Genomic DNA, 17831 nt, shown 5'->3' with positions numbered 1-17831 from the left:
AACTTAATTAGTATAATAAGATATGGAGGTACTGATAGATAGTTCTTCTGAAAAATGGTTTATGAGTTATGTGTGATGACAGCCAAAAAAACCTAATATAATATGAGGCTATATTAAGGGAGGTATAGTATCCAGAACTAGGCAAGTAGTAATGCCATCACTGCCCTCTGCCATTCAGACCAGATCTAAAGTCTATTGTCCTAGGTGCTAGGTCAATGACAAACTGGACGGCACCTAGAAAAGAGTATAAACAAGATGGTGAAAGGCCCAAAGATCATGTCCTTAAGACTGGCTGAGAGAAGGGGAGATAGCTATTTAATTTGAAGAGAATGCTTATAGGGAGAGGACTAGTGATGCAAGTCTTTAAGTTATCTGACAGGCTTTTGTACAGAAAAGGGATCGAATGTATTCTGCTTAGCTTCAGGGGCAGAACTAGGAGTGTTGGAGGGAAGTTATAAAGAGAAGATTCAGATTCTAGTGAGAGCAAACATTTCCCAATAATCTAGAGCTATCCAAAAATGGAATAAATTGAAGAGGTAGTGGGTTCTTAAGTCAAAGTTGGTTGACATGTTTGTATGCATGTCTGTAAAGTGGTTCTTTTTAAGAAATGGGACAAATTGTGAGGTTTCTTCTAGTTCTTAGATTCTGTCTCTTATAATCCCAAGATTCAATTATTCTAAATATTTCACAAGTAAAAAATTGTAGGCTATTTGATTGCATACCTTTAGGAGACTGTACAATCACACTCATTCGCCTACGATCTGAATCAAATTCCAGAACATGAAGCAATTTGTACCTGAAAAAAAAATAGAAAGAAAATAAACTATCCAATTAGGAAATTATCCTTTTAAACTATAGAAAGCCTAAATGTAAAAAGAGTAAAAGGATATTAAATTGAATTGCATTAGGATGGTGGGCTCTAAGGTGATCTGGAAGTTACTGTAAAATTCCATAAGGCCAACAAAATATCAGACATTATCAAGATATGTTTTTCAGTTGTGACCAGTACTGGCCGACTCCTTGTGACCCCATTTAGAGTTTTCTCAGCAAAGATACTAGAGTGGCTTGCTATTTCCTTCTTCCACTTATTTTACAGATGAGGTAACTGATGCAAATAGGGTTATGGGACTGGCCCAGGGTCACATACCCAATAAGTGTCTGAGGTCAGATTTGACTCAGGAAAATGAATCTTTTGGACTCCAGGTCTAGCACTCTATCCACTGTGCAACCTAGGAATAAAAAGTCCCCCAAATATATCAAACAAAGGTACATATTTGGAAGATTTCAAATTCTTTTTAACAATTGGAGGAAGTCTAGGGAACAAAAACTAAATTGACTAAAAGAAGGAGGGATGTAAATTTTACAATTATAATTTTTTTTAAAATGATGATGCTATAGTCTGAAAAGCAAATGATCCTGCATGATGATCACTTGCTTAGTACTTCAAGAATCTGTGGACTTTTCCAGGGAGAATGCTGCCCCCTACTACCCCACAAAAGGAAATGAAAGGGGGCAGCTGGGTAGCTCAGTGGAGTGAGAGTCAGGCCTAGAGACAGGAGGTCCTAGGCTCAAACCTGGCCTTAGCCACTTCCCAGCTGTGTGACCCTGGGCAAGTCACTTGACCCCCATTGCCCACCCTTACCAATCTTCCACCTATGAGACAATACACCGAAGTACAAGGGTTAAAAAAAAAAAAAAAAAGGAAATGAAAGTTTCTCAAAGACTCAGTTTCATTAAAAGTTTCTATGGCTAAAAAAGGTTTCCCCAACACATGGCCTCCTGACTATCCACCAGGGTCTGGTGATACCTACTATAATTTCCACTAGATTTTCACAGCTTTGAAGAATCTAGTCACACTTTCACACAACATGAGGCATTCATCAGAATTAAAATTTACAAATTTTATTCTAGAACTAGGATTAACATTGATGCTCATCAAATGCTAAAAACCACAACCAGGGAATTCTTCCATAAGTGAACAAGGTAATTTTACAACAAAAGCAGGTTTAGGGAATCAGCATTCACATGGAGCCTGCTATGTGCCAGGCACCAAGCTAATACAAAAATACTCTCTCATCTCATCATTGTCTGCCTGAAAGATGGGCTCTGTTGTTATCTCATTTAACAGCTGAGGAATCTGAGGCAGGCAGAGGTGAACTGACTTGCCAGAGTCACCCCACCTAGTCAGGACACTTCCTGATTCTAAGCCCCTTAACACCTTCCAGATGCCTAAAGAACCCTGTTATTTCTTCAGTAAAGCATTACCTCCAATACCATATGGAGAGGTAGGCACCTTTTGGTGCTGAAGGGTCATGTCAAGGGATCTCGGGAGCAAAGCAACTGAGGTTTGTGGTCATGAGTCCCAGTCAACAAGTAATGATCTCTTGGCCACAGCAACCTATGAAGCCATTTGTGGTATGATCTGTGTCAGAACAGGATGGACCCGCACAAGTAAAACTGTAGATCCCTAAGTCCTAGAGCAAGTTTACAATGAGATTTCATTATCTCACCAAGTGGTAAGAGATGAAATAGAAACTGGTTCAAGGACTATGCAGAGAAGTGAGTATATCAGACTCATGGTAGACTGCATCAGTGGGTGTGTATAGACTGACCACAGCCCATCATCATCATCTGAGCAATTTGCATTTTTCATCCAATTGTTTTGTTTCCAAGCAAACTACCAGGCCAACATCTTCCGAATGACTTTACTGCAACATTTCTTGCTATCTTGTGGAGTCCAAAGTTTCAAATGGTCAAGTCTAATTTTCAGTTATTTTCTTGGATAAAGTTTTTGGTTTCTGATACCAACTGTCAGTCTCTTTCTGGCCCTGGCTACTAGAATGCTCCCTGCTTTTTGTGCTCCTGTCAGAACTCAGTCTTTGCCCCTAAGGTGACGGGCTGAAAAGATTTTTTCTTAGATTTTCTCATCAGATTTGGTCTGCTGCATTTTCTAGGTCTTTGTGATGAAATAAGATATGTTATATTGAATCTCTGGGAGCTTAAAGTTCACCTTTGATTGACAAATAAGTCAGTTGGATGGAATGTTCCCAGGGAAGGCATGCGAGAGGCAGGAGGGGGCAGTTGAGAACCCTGAAGAAGTTCTGGGTCTTTGACCTGTGCTGAGGCTGGAGATTGGTGGATCCTGGTCTTGGAGTGAGAGGGTGCAAACATCTCTCTGCAAACTCTTCATGTATTTGAGATACCGTTTTCAACCTGTACTTAATTACCACCTTGGTGTCTACTGCCCCTAGATATTAGGAGTTTCATCATCTAGATATCTAGGTTTCCCAGGGCCCGGGAGGGATCCGGGAAGTGGGCAGGAGATGAAGAAGAGGGTGGAAAGGGTGGACATAAATCAACTGTAAGGCTGAAAATCTATTGAAGAAGAAGCTAAAGATATCCCAGCAGTTTACCTACTCTGGTTTAGTCCTGGCCAGGCTGAACCAGAGGGAAGCTACATTGATTCTTCATCTGCTAGCAGTTGAGATTTCATTAGTAATCATTAGAATAGGGTCTCCTATACCACAGTCCTTTACCCTTATCCTTCTTGTTTAATATAAAGTTTAAAGTACCTTCCTAAAGCAGTTTCAAAGCTTTCAAAGCAGTCAGAATACAAGTCCTTATTGAAGCTAAAGAGCCCAAATCAACATATCAATTAACCCCAGGTGGGTCCTGAAGGGATATACCTCTTAGACCTGAAGGATCCTGCCTGGGCAACTGTTATAAGGGAGAAGGGTCATCTTATTTCTCTCTGTACATCATTTCTACCACCTCAAATAGATCAAGAGACCTCCAATAATTATAACAGATACAGAAGCTAGGCTGGGCTTCTTTCTGGCACTTCCCCATCTTGATTTTGCCTTTTCTGAGAAAATCTGGATATTATATGAAAAAGGCCCTGCATAAGGCTTGCTTCAATCAGAACAATATTAACAACAACAACAAAAGAATATTAACAATCTGCCCAAAGTAGAAGTCAAAGGATCAAAGTGTTGAAGAATCTGTTTTTGATTGTATGAAATCTGGATTCCATGCAGGACAAAATTCCACAATAGGGAGAACACATTTGGCAAGCATGTTTCACTATTTATTACTCAATTGAAATTAACAATTGGAGGATTGAAGAAAATTTCTCTATGGTTGCAGTCACATAGCAAGACATATACAGCTTTTGATCTCATTTTACATAAAGAGTAACATGCAATTGATAATTTGAAAATTAAGATGGTTAAATAGTATTACCTTTCAAGTTTTCCAAGGGTTTTAATTTCCATAGTTTCTTCAGTACTGCCCATAAACACGACCCCAATTCTAAATTTAAAGGGTGGGAGGGAAAATTATATACAATTTTGCAGGATAATTTTAATGTTTCATAATGATACATCTTTGTAGTTTTGGTTGAATAAAATATTTGAAATACATATCTAAAATACATTTAAGTCCTTCCTTTGTGAATATGGTTAATAATACCTGGTCATTTTCAGAACCTGAAAAAGTAAGATCTGGAAAGAATTTCACACCAACACGATCAGTTTAAGAGCTACTGCATTGTATATATTTCTTGAGCTAAGGTTTCAAAGAATGACATCATTTAAGTGTCTCCTAAAACTGAATTTATTCAGATTTCGCCCTAATAGGATTCATACAATTCATACATCTTCACAACATATTAAATTCTAAATCTCTGTATTAATTTTTCAAACTCGGTGAAACTCATTTTAAATTCTAAATCCACTAATATCTTGAAAAACTTGGACATCTACATGTCTATAAATATTATGTAAACATATGAAACACCAATGATTTTGTTGGCATGAAGAATTCCTAATATAAAGCCTCTTACAAGCTAAACCTTTCTATGACTAGATAGTCAAATCTGGAACAAACAATTGAGCTAATTTGCCCAGTGTTAAGAGGTGAGATCTGAAACCAGTTGTTCTTGCTCCTCAGCCTTATACTCCTCAATCACTACCTCACTGTCTCTTTATCCATGCTATAATATACTTTTATATTTAATGTTTAATGGGCACATATCATAGGCACAAAATCTAGCTCAATCTTATTTTACTGGGAAAGCCTAATGAAGACATGTAATGAAATATGCCTTTTTGGGTAGGAATCAGGTCTGAAGACATAGAATTAAGAGGCAGAAAGATATAGTGAAAACCCTACAACTGTGATGATGAACCTATGGCACATGTGCCAAATATGGCACGCAGAGACCTGTGGGCACATGTGCCATCCCCAGCAGAGCGGCTCCCTTCCCTTTCTCCACCCCTCTCCTCTGTGCTTACTCCCTCCCCTGAACAGAGTGCTCAGGCCATTCTCCTCCCTTAATCCCTCCCCTATCTGGCAAGGGCTCCCATGACCTTCCTCTTTCCCTGAGGAGAGATTTGGCCCCTGGGCAAGAAGGCTGAGCCCCTGCTAAGGGGCCACATGCAGCCACCCTGGAAGGCTGGAAGGAAGGAGATGGAAGCTCATGCCAAAAATGCTTTGTGCCCATCTGACTTCTGAGTCTTCAAAGCCTCCCTGTCCCCTCCCTGGGGCTCCTCCTTTGCTTTCAAAATCTGAACCTCTCCAGAAGAAGCCCACGCTGAGCCCCAGGGAGGACCCCCCTGCTGAGCCAAGATTCTCTCCCCTTCTGAGGGGCCATCAAGACCTGCCTGCAATGACCCCCATCACCATCAGTTTTAGTGAATGTACCTGTGCAGGCTCGCTAAAGGGAAGGAAACCCCACTACTTCATCCCCTCCAAGACTGGGGGTAAGCACAAGGATCCTTTGCAGGACTACCCTCACCCAGAAGACTTCAGGTCATGCAGACTGTGGCAAGAACTGTTGGTACAGTTGCAAGAGCAACCCAAACTTGACCTGAACCCAGATCAGGATTATCTGCCCCAAAGGATGACTTTGTTTTAAAAACAGGCAAGCTCGTCTTATTCTAGAATCCTGTTTAAGCTGCTTTGCCTCCCTCTAATCAAATGTTGGCAAGACTTGCTGGCCCAGGAATCACTCCCATCTGCCTAAAGTGGTCAACAGCATCCTGAAAAGTGACACCCCCCCTCCCCCATACAGGATCCACTAGGGCACCCAGGACATAGCATGTGGTCTCTAAAAAGCTCGCCATCACTGCTCTAGGTTGAGCACATGAGGCCTTGGGCACTTGCTTCAGCTTGGCACTGAGTCATCTAGACCTCAATTATATCAGACATAAAAAGAGAAGGGAATGGTCCTATCCAGTCCTAGTGGTCCAGGATTTGATGCCAGATTTCCTAAGTACTTGCTGACTCAGGCTGCAGGCTGTAATTAGTTTCACTCTACTCACCTTGCAGCAGCCTCAACTAAGGCTTTTTCATCTGGGGAAGCAGCATAGTACTCCAACTCTGAGGATGCTGCATCAGGGTGCCAGGGTCCATCCCCAAGACCATCGGATTGGCCACTGCTAATCTGTACTGTGTGACAGAGACCAACTGCTTTAAAGAAGAGATCCTGTTCCTTGATCTGTAAAAACATAATTCACATTTCTGAGACAAATAGTATTCCCAGACTATAGCATAGGAAGTAAGGGTCTAAAAAGATGTTAGTTAACAAAAAGCACATAAACTGGTAATCTAGAATTCAGGACAAAAATTCTGAAAATCTGGCATTGCCTATAAGATTATTTGGTTTTAAAACAACTTGCTAGATTTTTAATAGACTAGTACATAAAATATCAATTCTTGCTTAAAGACTTTTCTAAACAAGACTCCAAATGCTTAAGAATTTTCTATTGTTCTTACTCTGGTGACCAAATGGTATTTGGTATACCATTTCTAGCTTGTGTGGAATACTTAACAACTGATAATGACACATGCCAAACTGGAAGGCCCTTTGCTAAGGATAAAGACCCCAAATAAAGAGCAGTGCTAGATCCTCTTCCCTAGAAGATAGCTAGCACAATGCCCAAGACACACATAGTAGGTACTCTTCTGAAAATCAACAAGTTCAACTGTATTGTGACTCTAGATCCTTAGCACCACCTCCAGCCAAGGGCTGCTCTGATCCCTCAGCATGGCCTGGAGGTGACCTTGGGCTTTGAAAGGCTCTGCCAGTGAAGCAGATTCCACAAAGCTGGAAAAAGGGAGGCCATAACTAACAGCCTAAAAAAGGTATCCAGCAGGGCATGTTGTCAAACAAAACTATTTACAGGGGAAGGAAGGTGGGGAGAGAAAAAAGAGGAGAAGAGAGGAGAGGAGAGGAAGAGGAAGAGGAGGAGAAAGAGAAAAAGAAAGAAGAAGAAAGAGAAAAAGAAAAGAGTGAGTTAGTTTTAAAATTTTATTTAAAATTTTTTCCCATGGTTACATGATTCATGCCTCCTTCTCCTCTCTTAGAGTTGACAAGCAATTCCAGTGGGATATATATATGTATGTATGTATATGTATATAAATAAAATCACTCAAAAGCTGTTTATTATTCATTTTTGTAATAGGGTAACTTTTAAAACCAAAACCCCAAATCATATACCCATATAAAATGAGTGATAAATTATAAGTTTTCTTCTGTATTTCTACTCCCACAGTTCTTTCTCTCAGTGTGGATAGCATTCTTTCTCGTAAGTCTCTCAGAATTGTCCCGGATCATTGTATTGTTATTAATGGCAAAGTCAATTACAATTATTGTTCCACAATATTTCAGTTACTGTATTTAATGTTCTCCTGGTTCTACTTATTTTACTCCTCATCAGTTCCTGGAGATCTTTCCAGTTCTTATAAAATCCATCAATTCATCATTCCTTATAGCACAATAGTATTCCATCACCATGATATACCACAATTTTTTCAAACATTCCCCAATTGAAGGACATTCCCCTCATTTTCCATTTTTTTTGCCACCACAAAAAGCACTACTATAAATATTTTTTATTTCTAAATATTTTATTTATTTATTCATAAGGTAACCAAATAAAACCTTTCCCATTTTATCTAAACTTTGGGATACAAACCCAGCAATGGTATTGCTGGATCAGAGGACATGAATTTAAAACCCTTTGGGTATAATTCCAAGTTGTCTTCCAAAAGGGTTGGATCAATTCCCAACTCCACCAGTAATGCATTAGTGTCCCAATGTGTGTGTGTGTTTTGAGAGAAGGGAAAGGGGCAGATGAGGGAGGATCCAGACACTGCTTACCAGTTCAGTTTCACTTTCAGAACTGATTGCAAGATGGGCTGAGGGGCTAAGATGGGCGAAGCTTCTAAAGTATGCTAAGCCTTCTGAAGATTCCGGTGTTGGTCCCTCTGCTACCAGTCTACCATTGATTTCTTGGTATTTTATGCCATTAATTGAACACTCTCGAAATTGCATCTCATTTTCAGTCAGAGTTCCAGTTTTATCTGTAAACACATATTCCACCTAGAAAAATGTGAAATATTGCAACAAAAAATTATTCTGTTCAATAACCTTGTTTTCATAGTGATGCGCTGCAGTCTTATAAAAACCAAATCAACCAAACATGATCTCTAAGTTTTAAGAGCTTCTTACTAAGTTGTGTAAAATGATAAGTTGTGTAAATGATAGAATCAGTTAAGAGACAACACAGCATAAAAAAAAATATCCCAAAACAATTTCTATCATGAATACTTTGAAATATACAACTTCTTAAAGTATGAAGAGAGATGTTCATTTGTGGAGCTTATTGAGCGCGTGACATTTATAGCTCCTCTCCAGATAGGATAGATTTCTGCTATATGTGATAGGACTTTCAGCAATCTCTGAGGCAAAACCAGAAGGATGGATGGGATTCTTTGAGAGCATCTATGAAATGAAAAACTGGGAAGTACTGGAAGAAGGAAGGCCAAGGAAGAAAGGTCCTAGTAAAAAGAAGATACAAATATGAGATAAAAAAAGTTTATTTTTATTGTCCCCAAAAGAGTATATTTTTATTGAAAAGGTCAAGAAGGTCCAATTACAAAATATTAAAAGAAGAGTTAAAAAAGTAACTCAGAAAGATTATTGTTACCAATATTTAGGATTGGTTTTAAGGAGAATGTAGGAAATGAATCCCTGAGAATCTTGAAAGAGCTTGGGCTGGTGATTTGGTTATGAAATTAAAAAAAAAGAAATGTCAGGATTTGCAAAAGGTTGAAGAAAGAAGCAGAGATTGGTAAGAATTTGAAGGGGACTCTCATGTTCCTTGTTTGAAGAGTATCAGAAATATTTGCAAAGCACCATGAAGGCAAGTAAGATCAAAATAAATAACTGCTATACTGTATAAAACTGAAGATTCTAAATCCAACTGAACACTGCTCTCTATGGGGGAGGGGGATGACTGGAAGAGGGAGAGGATGGGGGAGGGAGAGGAAGTGGAAGAGGAAGAGTGAGTATGAGAACACAGGACATCTTGAACCAGAGAACTGAAAAATGGGAACCCAGAGAAAGGGATCAACCAGCACCCAAAGTAACTACAGATTTGGAAGCAGATCACAAAAGATTAGGTACAAAGAGAATAACATGAACTGAGGGATCCCTAAAGTCAGTGGCAGAAATGACATCAAGGGGAGGGTTGATACTAAAGAAGAAAATACATGAAATATACTAAGACAGAAACAAAATCAAGATAAGGTAATATCCTTCAATATTGGTTTTAAGAAGGTCATGAAAAGCTTCACTAAAGACAAATAAAAACTAAAGACCAAGAAGGAAAAGCAGTGCTAGACAGCATGCTATGGAGGCTAGGCCAAAGAGTTGGGCCAAATAAAGTGATGGCAGGAGAAAACTACTATCATTTAGACACTCTTTAAAAAAGAAACCAAGACATGAGTATGCTTGTACAGACTGAGGAGGGAAAAACACTCAGAGAATAGGAATAATCTCAAGGAAGAAATTAGACAGAAATATAGGGACATGAATACAAAGAAAAAAAAAATAATCCTGGGTTTTATTTTTGTTCTTCGTTATGTGATGTATTTTCTATCATACAAAATACTTAATAGCAATTGTATAAATCATGCACTACTGAACAAAAATGCTACTGAAAATAAGGGAGCATTTTCACCTGTCCCAGCTCTTCATTCAGATCTGAAGTATTGACTTGCGCTTTCTGATCTGTTTCTTCATGATAAAGATCAAGATCCCAGCCAATAAAAAATGAGCCAAGAAATTTCTGCATTTCAACTGTCACATAGAGTGAAATCGGGATGATAAAATTGTAGAGCACCAAAAAAGCAAGGAAGTCTGAAATAAATCTCAGAATCTGTGGGGGGAAAAAAGGTTTGTATAAGACACAAAATGCACAGCAATAAACATTATTAGAGAAACCTGCCAGAGAAACAGATGCAAACATTAGCTCTTGTCATCTGGACCATCAGAACTTATGTCTATGGTTCATCTTATCCTTTGGGGCCATTTCATTAATCCTCAAAGCTGCCAAAGAGGGCAGGGACATTGGGCTTCTTGGTGACAGTTCATAAAAGTTATTGAAGAGAGCAGCTAGGTGGCGCAGTGGATAGAGAGCCAGGTCTGGAGACAAGAGGTCTTGGATCCAAATTTGGCCTCAAGATATTTCCTAGCAGGGTGAGTCAGGATAAGTCACTTAACCCCACTGTCTAGTTCTTACCACTCTTTTCAGCCTTGAAACCAATACACAGTACTGGTTCTAAGATGGAAGGTAAGGATTAATAAGAAAGTGGCTAAGGTTGAAACTACTCTCAAAACAAGGCTTTGTGTCATTCATAAGTTTGCTCCTAGCTTTGAATCTCACAGAATTAAATATTAAAAGTTCACTAGAATTTAAAAAAAATCATTGTCCCATCTTAGAATGACATTCAGAATATAAATATGTATCAGTATTCCATTTTAACTGCACTTACTCAAAACTGCTTTATGATATTAATGTTTTGATCTGGGGAGAAGTTTAGACTTCAGCATATTTCAAAGTTAAAGTGCATGACTTTATGGTAAAAAGACATAAAATGAAACCAAAAAACCTAAACAGATTTTTTTTAAAAGGAAAAAATAATTTCCTTTCTCTGATCTTTTACCTCACCTATAAAATAAAAATGTACTAAAGAAATTCCAAAGTGCTCCCTAAGACTGTGATTTCATTATAAGATGAAAATCTTGAGGGAATGAGGTTTTAAAGCATTAAAACAGAGGATTGATATATTAATGTTCTACTTAACTTACTGAAACACAAGAGTGTAGAAATAACCTACTCGTGTTGTATCCAAGTGCACTGCACGTGAAGCATGGCAGAAACCCAGGCCATCATTAGCATCTCCATGTTGAGAACAAGATATGGCAGAAGATTAACAAAGAAACAGTAATAATAAGATGACTATCGCCTCTCTTCCAACCTACCAAATGTGCACCTATTTACAATACTGTTCTTTTGCAGTCACTTTTTGATGGCAGACCACTATCATGGGTAATTACCACAGTGGCCAGATCATTCCTAGGTTCTCTACTGCACAGGGGAAAATGTTTCTTCATTACAGAGCAGCAGAGAGAACAGTACCTTACTGCTATTACGCTGATGCTCCGTTTTTTGGTTATACCAAGGTTCATCCCACTTTTCTTCTGTTTGCCATGTATATTTCAAGATTGTACTGATGATGGCTTCAGAAATAAGGATTATGAGATATATTATCAAAAAGGTATTCATTGATCTAGAGTGGATAAAAGAACATATGAAATATTAATTATGAGATTTGAGATTGATATTCAGTAAGTTATTAATCTATAAATATACTAAAACGCTTTTATAAATTGAATTCACATATTTAACAAAGGTAACAAACATAAACAAGGGGTCTAATTGATTCTCCTTTTTCTCTAAAGGCTGTAACAGTTAAATGGAGACAACTGTGTAGGGTGGCTTGGAGACTCTGTTATTAGTATGAATCATCACCTTCCCAAATGGGAGAGTCTATATGTCTCCTGGTATATATAATAACTTAACAAAAGGTAAGAGATTCTGCAACTCATCGGCCTTAAGAAGATCTTTTGCCAAGGGGCAGGTGGGTAAATCAGTAGATTGAGAGCCAGGCCTAGAGATGGGAGGTCCTAGGTTCAAATCTGAACTCAGACACTTCCTAGCTGTGTGACTCTGGGCAAGTCACTTCACCCCCATTGCCCAGCCCTCATCACTCTTCTGTCTTATAACTAATACACAGTATTGATTCTAAGATGGAAGGTAAGGGGTTAAAAAAAAAAAAAGATCATTTACCTTCTTTGATCCTTAATTATCTCATCAGCAAAATGAGGACCATAACACTTGCCTTATCTAAACTCAGAGGGTTGTTAGGAAAAATGGGATAATATATACACAATTTTGTAAAGCATAAATTGTTAAACAAATGAATGCCAGCTCTTATCACTAATCATTACCATTAAGAGAGCAAGCTTAGTTTAGTAGCTAGGGAGTTAGTCACAAAGCCAGGAAGAACTAGGTTCAAGTGTTGTCTCTAGGCAAATACTGGCTATGTATCTCTTTACAAATCATATAACTTTTCTGTCCTCTAGGAACTTCTCTTACAAATATACAATTTAAAGGTCTAATTTCTCAAATATATAAGGAATTAAAAGTCAAATATGTAAGAAATTAAGCTATTCCCCAACTGACAAATGGTCAATGGATATGCATAGGCAGTTTTCAGAAGAAGAAACCAAAACTATCAATAATCTCATGAAAAGGTGTTCTAAATCCCTCCTGATTAGAGAAATGCAAATCAAAACTCTGAGGTACCACCTCACACCTAGCAGATTGGTCAATACAACAGTAAAGGAATATAATAAATGTAGAAGAGGATGTGGCAAATTTGGGACACTAATGCATTCCTGGTGGAGTTGTGAACTGAGCCAATCTTTCTGGAAGGCAATTTGGAATTATGCCCAAAGAGCTTTAAAAGAATGCATGGCCTTTGATCCAGCAATACTACTACTAGGTGTGTGCCCTAAAAAGATAAAATTGGAAAATGAGGGGATGTCTCTCAATTGGGGAATGTCTGAACAAATTATGGTATATGATTGGTGATGGAATGATGAACTGCTTGATTTCTATAAAAACTGGTAAGACCTCCAAGAACTAATGCAGAATGGAATGAGCAGAACCAGGAAAACAGTGTACACAGTAATTGAAACATGTAATAGACTTTACTACTAATAGCAATGCAATGATCCAAGACAATCCTGAGGGACTTAGGAAAAAGAATGCTATCCATACTGAGAGAAAGAACTGTGTGGAGTAGAAATTCAGAAGAAAAACATGATTTTTCACTTGTTTACATGGATATAGGATTTGGGGTTTTGGCTTTAAAAGACTACTCTATTACAAAAATGAATAATATGGAATAATACATATATAACCCAGTGGAATTGCTTGTCAGCTCCAGGAGTTGGGAAAAGAACACAAATTGTGTAACCTTGGAAAAATACTTAAAAATAAATTAAAAAAAAAAAAAAAGAATATACACTTTAGAAAAGGAGCTAACTTATACTGTCAGAAGGAATTTTTTTCTTCTGGGAATTCTCTATACTAACAAAATCATAGGTTTAGTCCCTACTCCTATTGTTTAAACAAGCAAAGAATTGTGTACAACACCATTTAGAAAAATTCCCATAAGAAGGTTTGGCAAAAGCTTTGTGTTTAAAACTAGTATTGGTTATGTAAAAAAGTCATTTGTATCATATTCCTTAAAGATACTGGAAGAATAAAGTGCTCCTGAGGTTACTTAAAAATACAGTTCCCACACTTTATAACCTTAAATAAAAAACAATCATTTCATGAAGACTCTTTTTCATATGTTACAATAAATTTTAATTAAAAATATAGATTCTTTAATTGAGGTTAATCTATTTGGAAAGTATTTCTATGAACAGATACTTCTTGGATTATTTGCAAAAAAAAAAAAAGTCTTATCTGATAGCATCTATGTTTATTTCTTGCTATTCCCCCCAAAGCATTCCCTGATAATCATTTGACAACTGGTCCCTCCATGGGCCATGCCAATACTCCACTCTAGACTTTGGCTCATACCACTATTCACTTCTCTTTTGTTTATCAAAACCATCCCTCATCCTTCAAGATCCCAACTGTCTCACTGGCTCCATGAAATCCTTCCTACTTCCTCTAGACTACAAAAAGCTTCTGCCTCCCCGACCTTCTCTACTTAGAGCCAATAATATCAAGCAGAAGCAATCATTTCATATTGTGGCTCCGTGTGACTAACTAACAATGTCAAGTCCTTAAAGCAGAGACTACATTCTCTCTCCCCATATTCAGTGATTGGGGGATGAATGACTGGCATCTAAGCTACTCTGACTAGTTTTCAAGCAGAGTTCTATCATTAGCTTCTTTTTTTTTTTTATTTAACAAAAATAAGAATTGATAGCTTTGGAATATGTTGCTTAAAAATAGGTAACAGCGGGGGCAGCTGGGTAGCTCAGTGGAGTGAGAATCAGGCCTAGAGACAGGAGGTCCTAGGTTCAAACCCGGCCTCAGACACTTCCCAGCTGTGTGACCCTGGGCAAGTCACTTGACCCCCATTGCCCACCCTTACCACTCTTCCACCTATGAGACAATACACCGAAGTACAAGGGTTTAAAAAAAAAAAAAAAAGGTAACAGAGTGAGTGGGAAGGGAATAAGCAATTATACTGTTTACTATGTACCAGGCACTATGCTAAGAACTTTACAAATATGATCTCATTTGATCTTCACAACAACCCTGAGAGATAGGTGCTATTATTGTTCTCATTTATAGTTGAGGAAACTGAAGCAGGCAGAGATTAAGTGACTTGTGCAGGTTCACACAGCTAATATGACAGGATTTAAATTAAATATCTGACCCCAGAACCTGCCCTCTCTCTACCTAGATGCCTTTTAAATAGTAATAATTAAAAAAAAAGGGGGGGCGGGGGGAGTTGGGCAATAGGACAGTTATATGTTTCCTATTAAGCATTAAGTCACATTTTCCCTCAGCTGTTGTGTACCAGTATGCAAATATGTGAAAAGCTGCATACCTACCAGGTTTGTATGCCTCACCTTGAAGTTAAATTCAGACTCCCACACACACATACCCCTGCTCTCTAATGTGTCTCAGCAATGATATAATATATCCTTTATAGACATAAGTCACTACTCAATCTCAATTCATTGATACAATAGATTATATACATCTAATCTAATTCATGATTAACTATTATGAGCTACAAATAACATATTTTTGGTCTTTCTTGATGACCTACTAATCTTAAATGAATGTAACTTTTTCAAAACTGCCGCCAACAGATCCTCCCTCCCTCAACTAAAGGTACAGTGGAATGAGCAATGGAATTGCAGTCAATGGACCTGGATTCAACTCCTCCTGCCTTTGTTGTATACTACATGTGTGATTTCAGACAAGACATTTAACTGCTACAGATCTCAGTTCCATTATCTGTAAAAAGAGAAGTTGGCACTAGGTGGGACTCTCAGATGTCCAACAGTTCTCAATCTATGGTCATTAATCTGTTTTTAGAAAGATAGTCTGTAATCAGTAGAAGTAATGACAAGTAATAAGACAAGAACCAATCCTTCAGCAGGAACCCCCTTCAACCTCCCTAAGAAGTGGCCTCAAGAAATGGTCAGCCCTAACTGCCTGAATTTCTCCTTTGTCATCTCTAGCTCTGTTTGGGGCCAAGCAGAACAGGCTAATCCCTCTGCCCCAGGACAGTCATTCAACTATAGTTCAGTGTCCCCAAGTTCCACCAGCCTTCTCTTCTCTAAGTTAGACACTTCCAGGTTCTCCAATCCATCCTTCTAGAGCAGGGGTTGGCAACCTTTTTGGCTGTGAGAGCCATAAAGGCCATATTTTTAAAAATGTAATTTAGTGAGAGCCATACAATGCTCACAGTGCGTGCTTCTGTAACAGCACCTGAAATAAAATTGACTTTATGGCTCCTGCAGGAAGAGCCATATCTGGCCCTCAAAAGAGCCATATCTGGCTCGAGAGCCATATGTTGCTGACCCCTGTTCTAGAGCATGGTTTCAGAGTTCCCTCATTATCCTGCACAATCTAGAGTCAAATTCAATTTTCTTAATGATCAAGTCAAAAGATAGAAAGTTTATCAGAAGGGGTCAGCTGGGTAGCTCAGTGGATTGAGAGTCAGGCCTAGAGATGGGAGGTCTTAGGTTCAAATCTGGCCTCAGACGCTTCCCAGCTGTGTGACCCTGGGCAAGTCACTTGACCCCCATTGCCTACCCTTACCACTCTTCTGCCTTGGAGCCAATACACAGTATTGACTCCAAGATGGAAGGTAAGGGTTTAAAAAAAAAAAGTTTATCAGAGCTCTCTTGTTCTGGATACTAGTCAACAAGCATTTATTAAGGGGTGGAGTGAGGGGAACAAAAAAGCAGTCATGTACATAGAAGGTACCAAGAAAATGGGAAATAGTCTCAGAGAGAAGGAATAAGCTAGCAGTTTTAGAGGTCTGGAAAAACAGACCTTTCAGCAGAAGGAGGGATTTGGACGGACTGGAAGAAACTGGAAAAGGGAGAAGGTAAAAGTGAAGTGAGAGAACATTCTGGGGATAAGGGACAGCCAGTGAAAGAAGACAGAAAGGCATATGTAAGGAACAGCAAGAAAGACGTCACTGGATTGCAGAGTACATGGAGAATAGTCTTCTGAAGCCTGGAAGAAGGACATGGCTTGAAAAGCAACTAGAATCTACTGTACTAGATCCAGGGAGCCACAGGAGTTGACGCAGTCTGACCTGCACTGCACAAATATCACTTTGGCAAATGACTGGATGATGGACTGGAGAGGGACATATAAGGCAGAGAGACCAACAACCAACTACTGCCATGGCTTAGGCCTGAGTTAAGAAGGGCCTATGTTGAGAAGGAGGAGAGATGTTGTGAAGGGAGGGAGGGCAGGACTTTGATACAGATTGGATGTGCAAACTAAGAAGACATCAGCTTTTCTGGTTGCCAGATCATACTAGCTGATAGTGAGCTTGTGGTCCACTAAAGTGGAGGTCTTTTCAAAAGAACTTTTGTCAATCCAAGTGCTTAGAATATTCTGGGTACAAAAGAAATGTAAGGCAAGGAGGTGCCACTGTGAATAGCCTGGAGGCACATAGAGCTGAGTTCCAAAGCAGCCTAGGTATGTGTCCCTGGGCAAGTCCCTTGCTTTCAGCTTGTCTCCATTTCCTCCACTATAAAATGAGGTTAGGGGCAGCATCCACCTAGCAGATGATATTTCTAAAGCACTGAGCACAGAGCCTGGCACAAAGCAGGCTCCTTTCCCTTCCCCTCTGACGCTGCTCTTAGCTTCTCCTTGTGGACACTCTTCCCTCTCCAGGATTTAGTGAGGCTGAGCTCCTGGTTCTCTTCCTTCTATCTGTCCTGGCTCCATCTCCAGTCCCTGGCTCTCCACTGCCACCTCCAGGTCCTTCTTCTATCCTGTAATGAATAAAGGGGCTGAAACTAGTAATAATACTAGAAGGAGCTAGCTTTGGAGAGGATGGTAACCAAGTTCCAGTTTAGCAGAGGGATAAAAGAAACTCTCTTCTGCTAGGTATCGAGCTCCTTTAAGATGTCTAATCTGCAGCCCCTATCCTGATGAGGAAGTAACTTCCTATTGGTGTGTATAATATTTTGACAAGAAGTGAGTATGGGACTTCCTGTCCAACAGCAAAGGAGTTTATCCTTGCTATAGTTGCTCAGAACCTTTCCTGGTGGCTGTCCCTGCTTGGTCTTAGATAGGTAGGCAATAACCACAAAGTTCTCAGATTAAGGCTAAGGGGTTTATTGATAAAGGAGTATAGGTGATAAGGTAATGGAAAGAGGGTTAGGAAGTACTGAGAACTAAGGGTGT

The 17831-nt window shown here is 39.0% G+C and overlaps 1 protein-coding gene across 1 annotated transcript in view; it reads right to left on the bottom strand.

The window, feature by feature from the left end:
- Positions 1 to 17831, bottom strand: part of ATP11B (ATPase phospholipid transporting 11B (putative)) — a 146533-nt gene that overhangs the window by 42736 nt on the left and 85966 nt on the right. Inside the window, exons 11-16 of the mRNA XM_044670954.1 lie at positions 11490 to 11640; positions 10029 to 10226; positions 8165 to 8386; positions 6324 to 6499; positions 4243 to 4311; positions 723 to 796 (exon numbers count right to left, since the gene is read on the bottom strand). Coding sequence (XP_044526889.1) covers positions 723 to 796; positions 4243 to 4311; positions 6324 to 6499; positions 8165 to 8386; positions 10029 to 10226; positions 11490 to 11640 — 890 coding nt within the window. The remainder of the gene's footprint in view (positions 1 to 722; positions 797 to 4242; positions 4312 to 6323; positions 6500 to 8164; positions 8387 to 10028; positions 10227 to 11489; positions 11641 to 17831) is intronic.

Source organism: Gracilinanus agilis, chromosome 3 (genome assembly GCF_016433145.1).
Source record: "Gracilinanus agilis isolate LMUSP501 chromosome 3, AgileGrace, whole genome shotgun sequence".
Taxonomy (NCBI): Eukaryota; Metazoa; Chordata; class Mammalia; order Didelphimorphia; family Didelphidae; genus Gracilinanus; species Gracilinanus agilis.
This window is presented reverse-complemented; position numbering and strand designations above follow the sequence as displayed.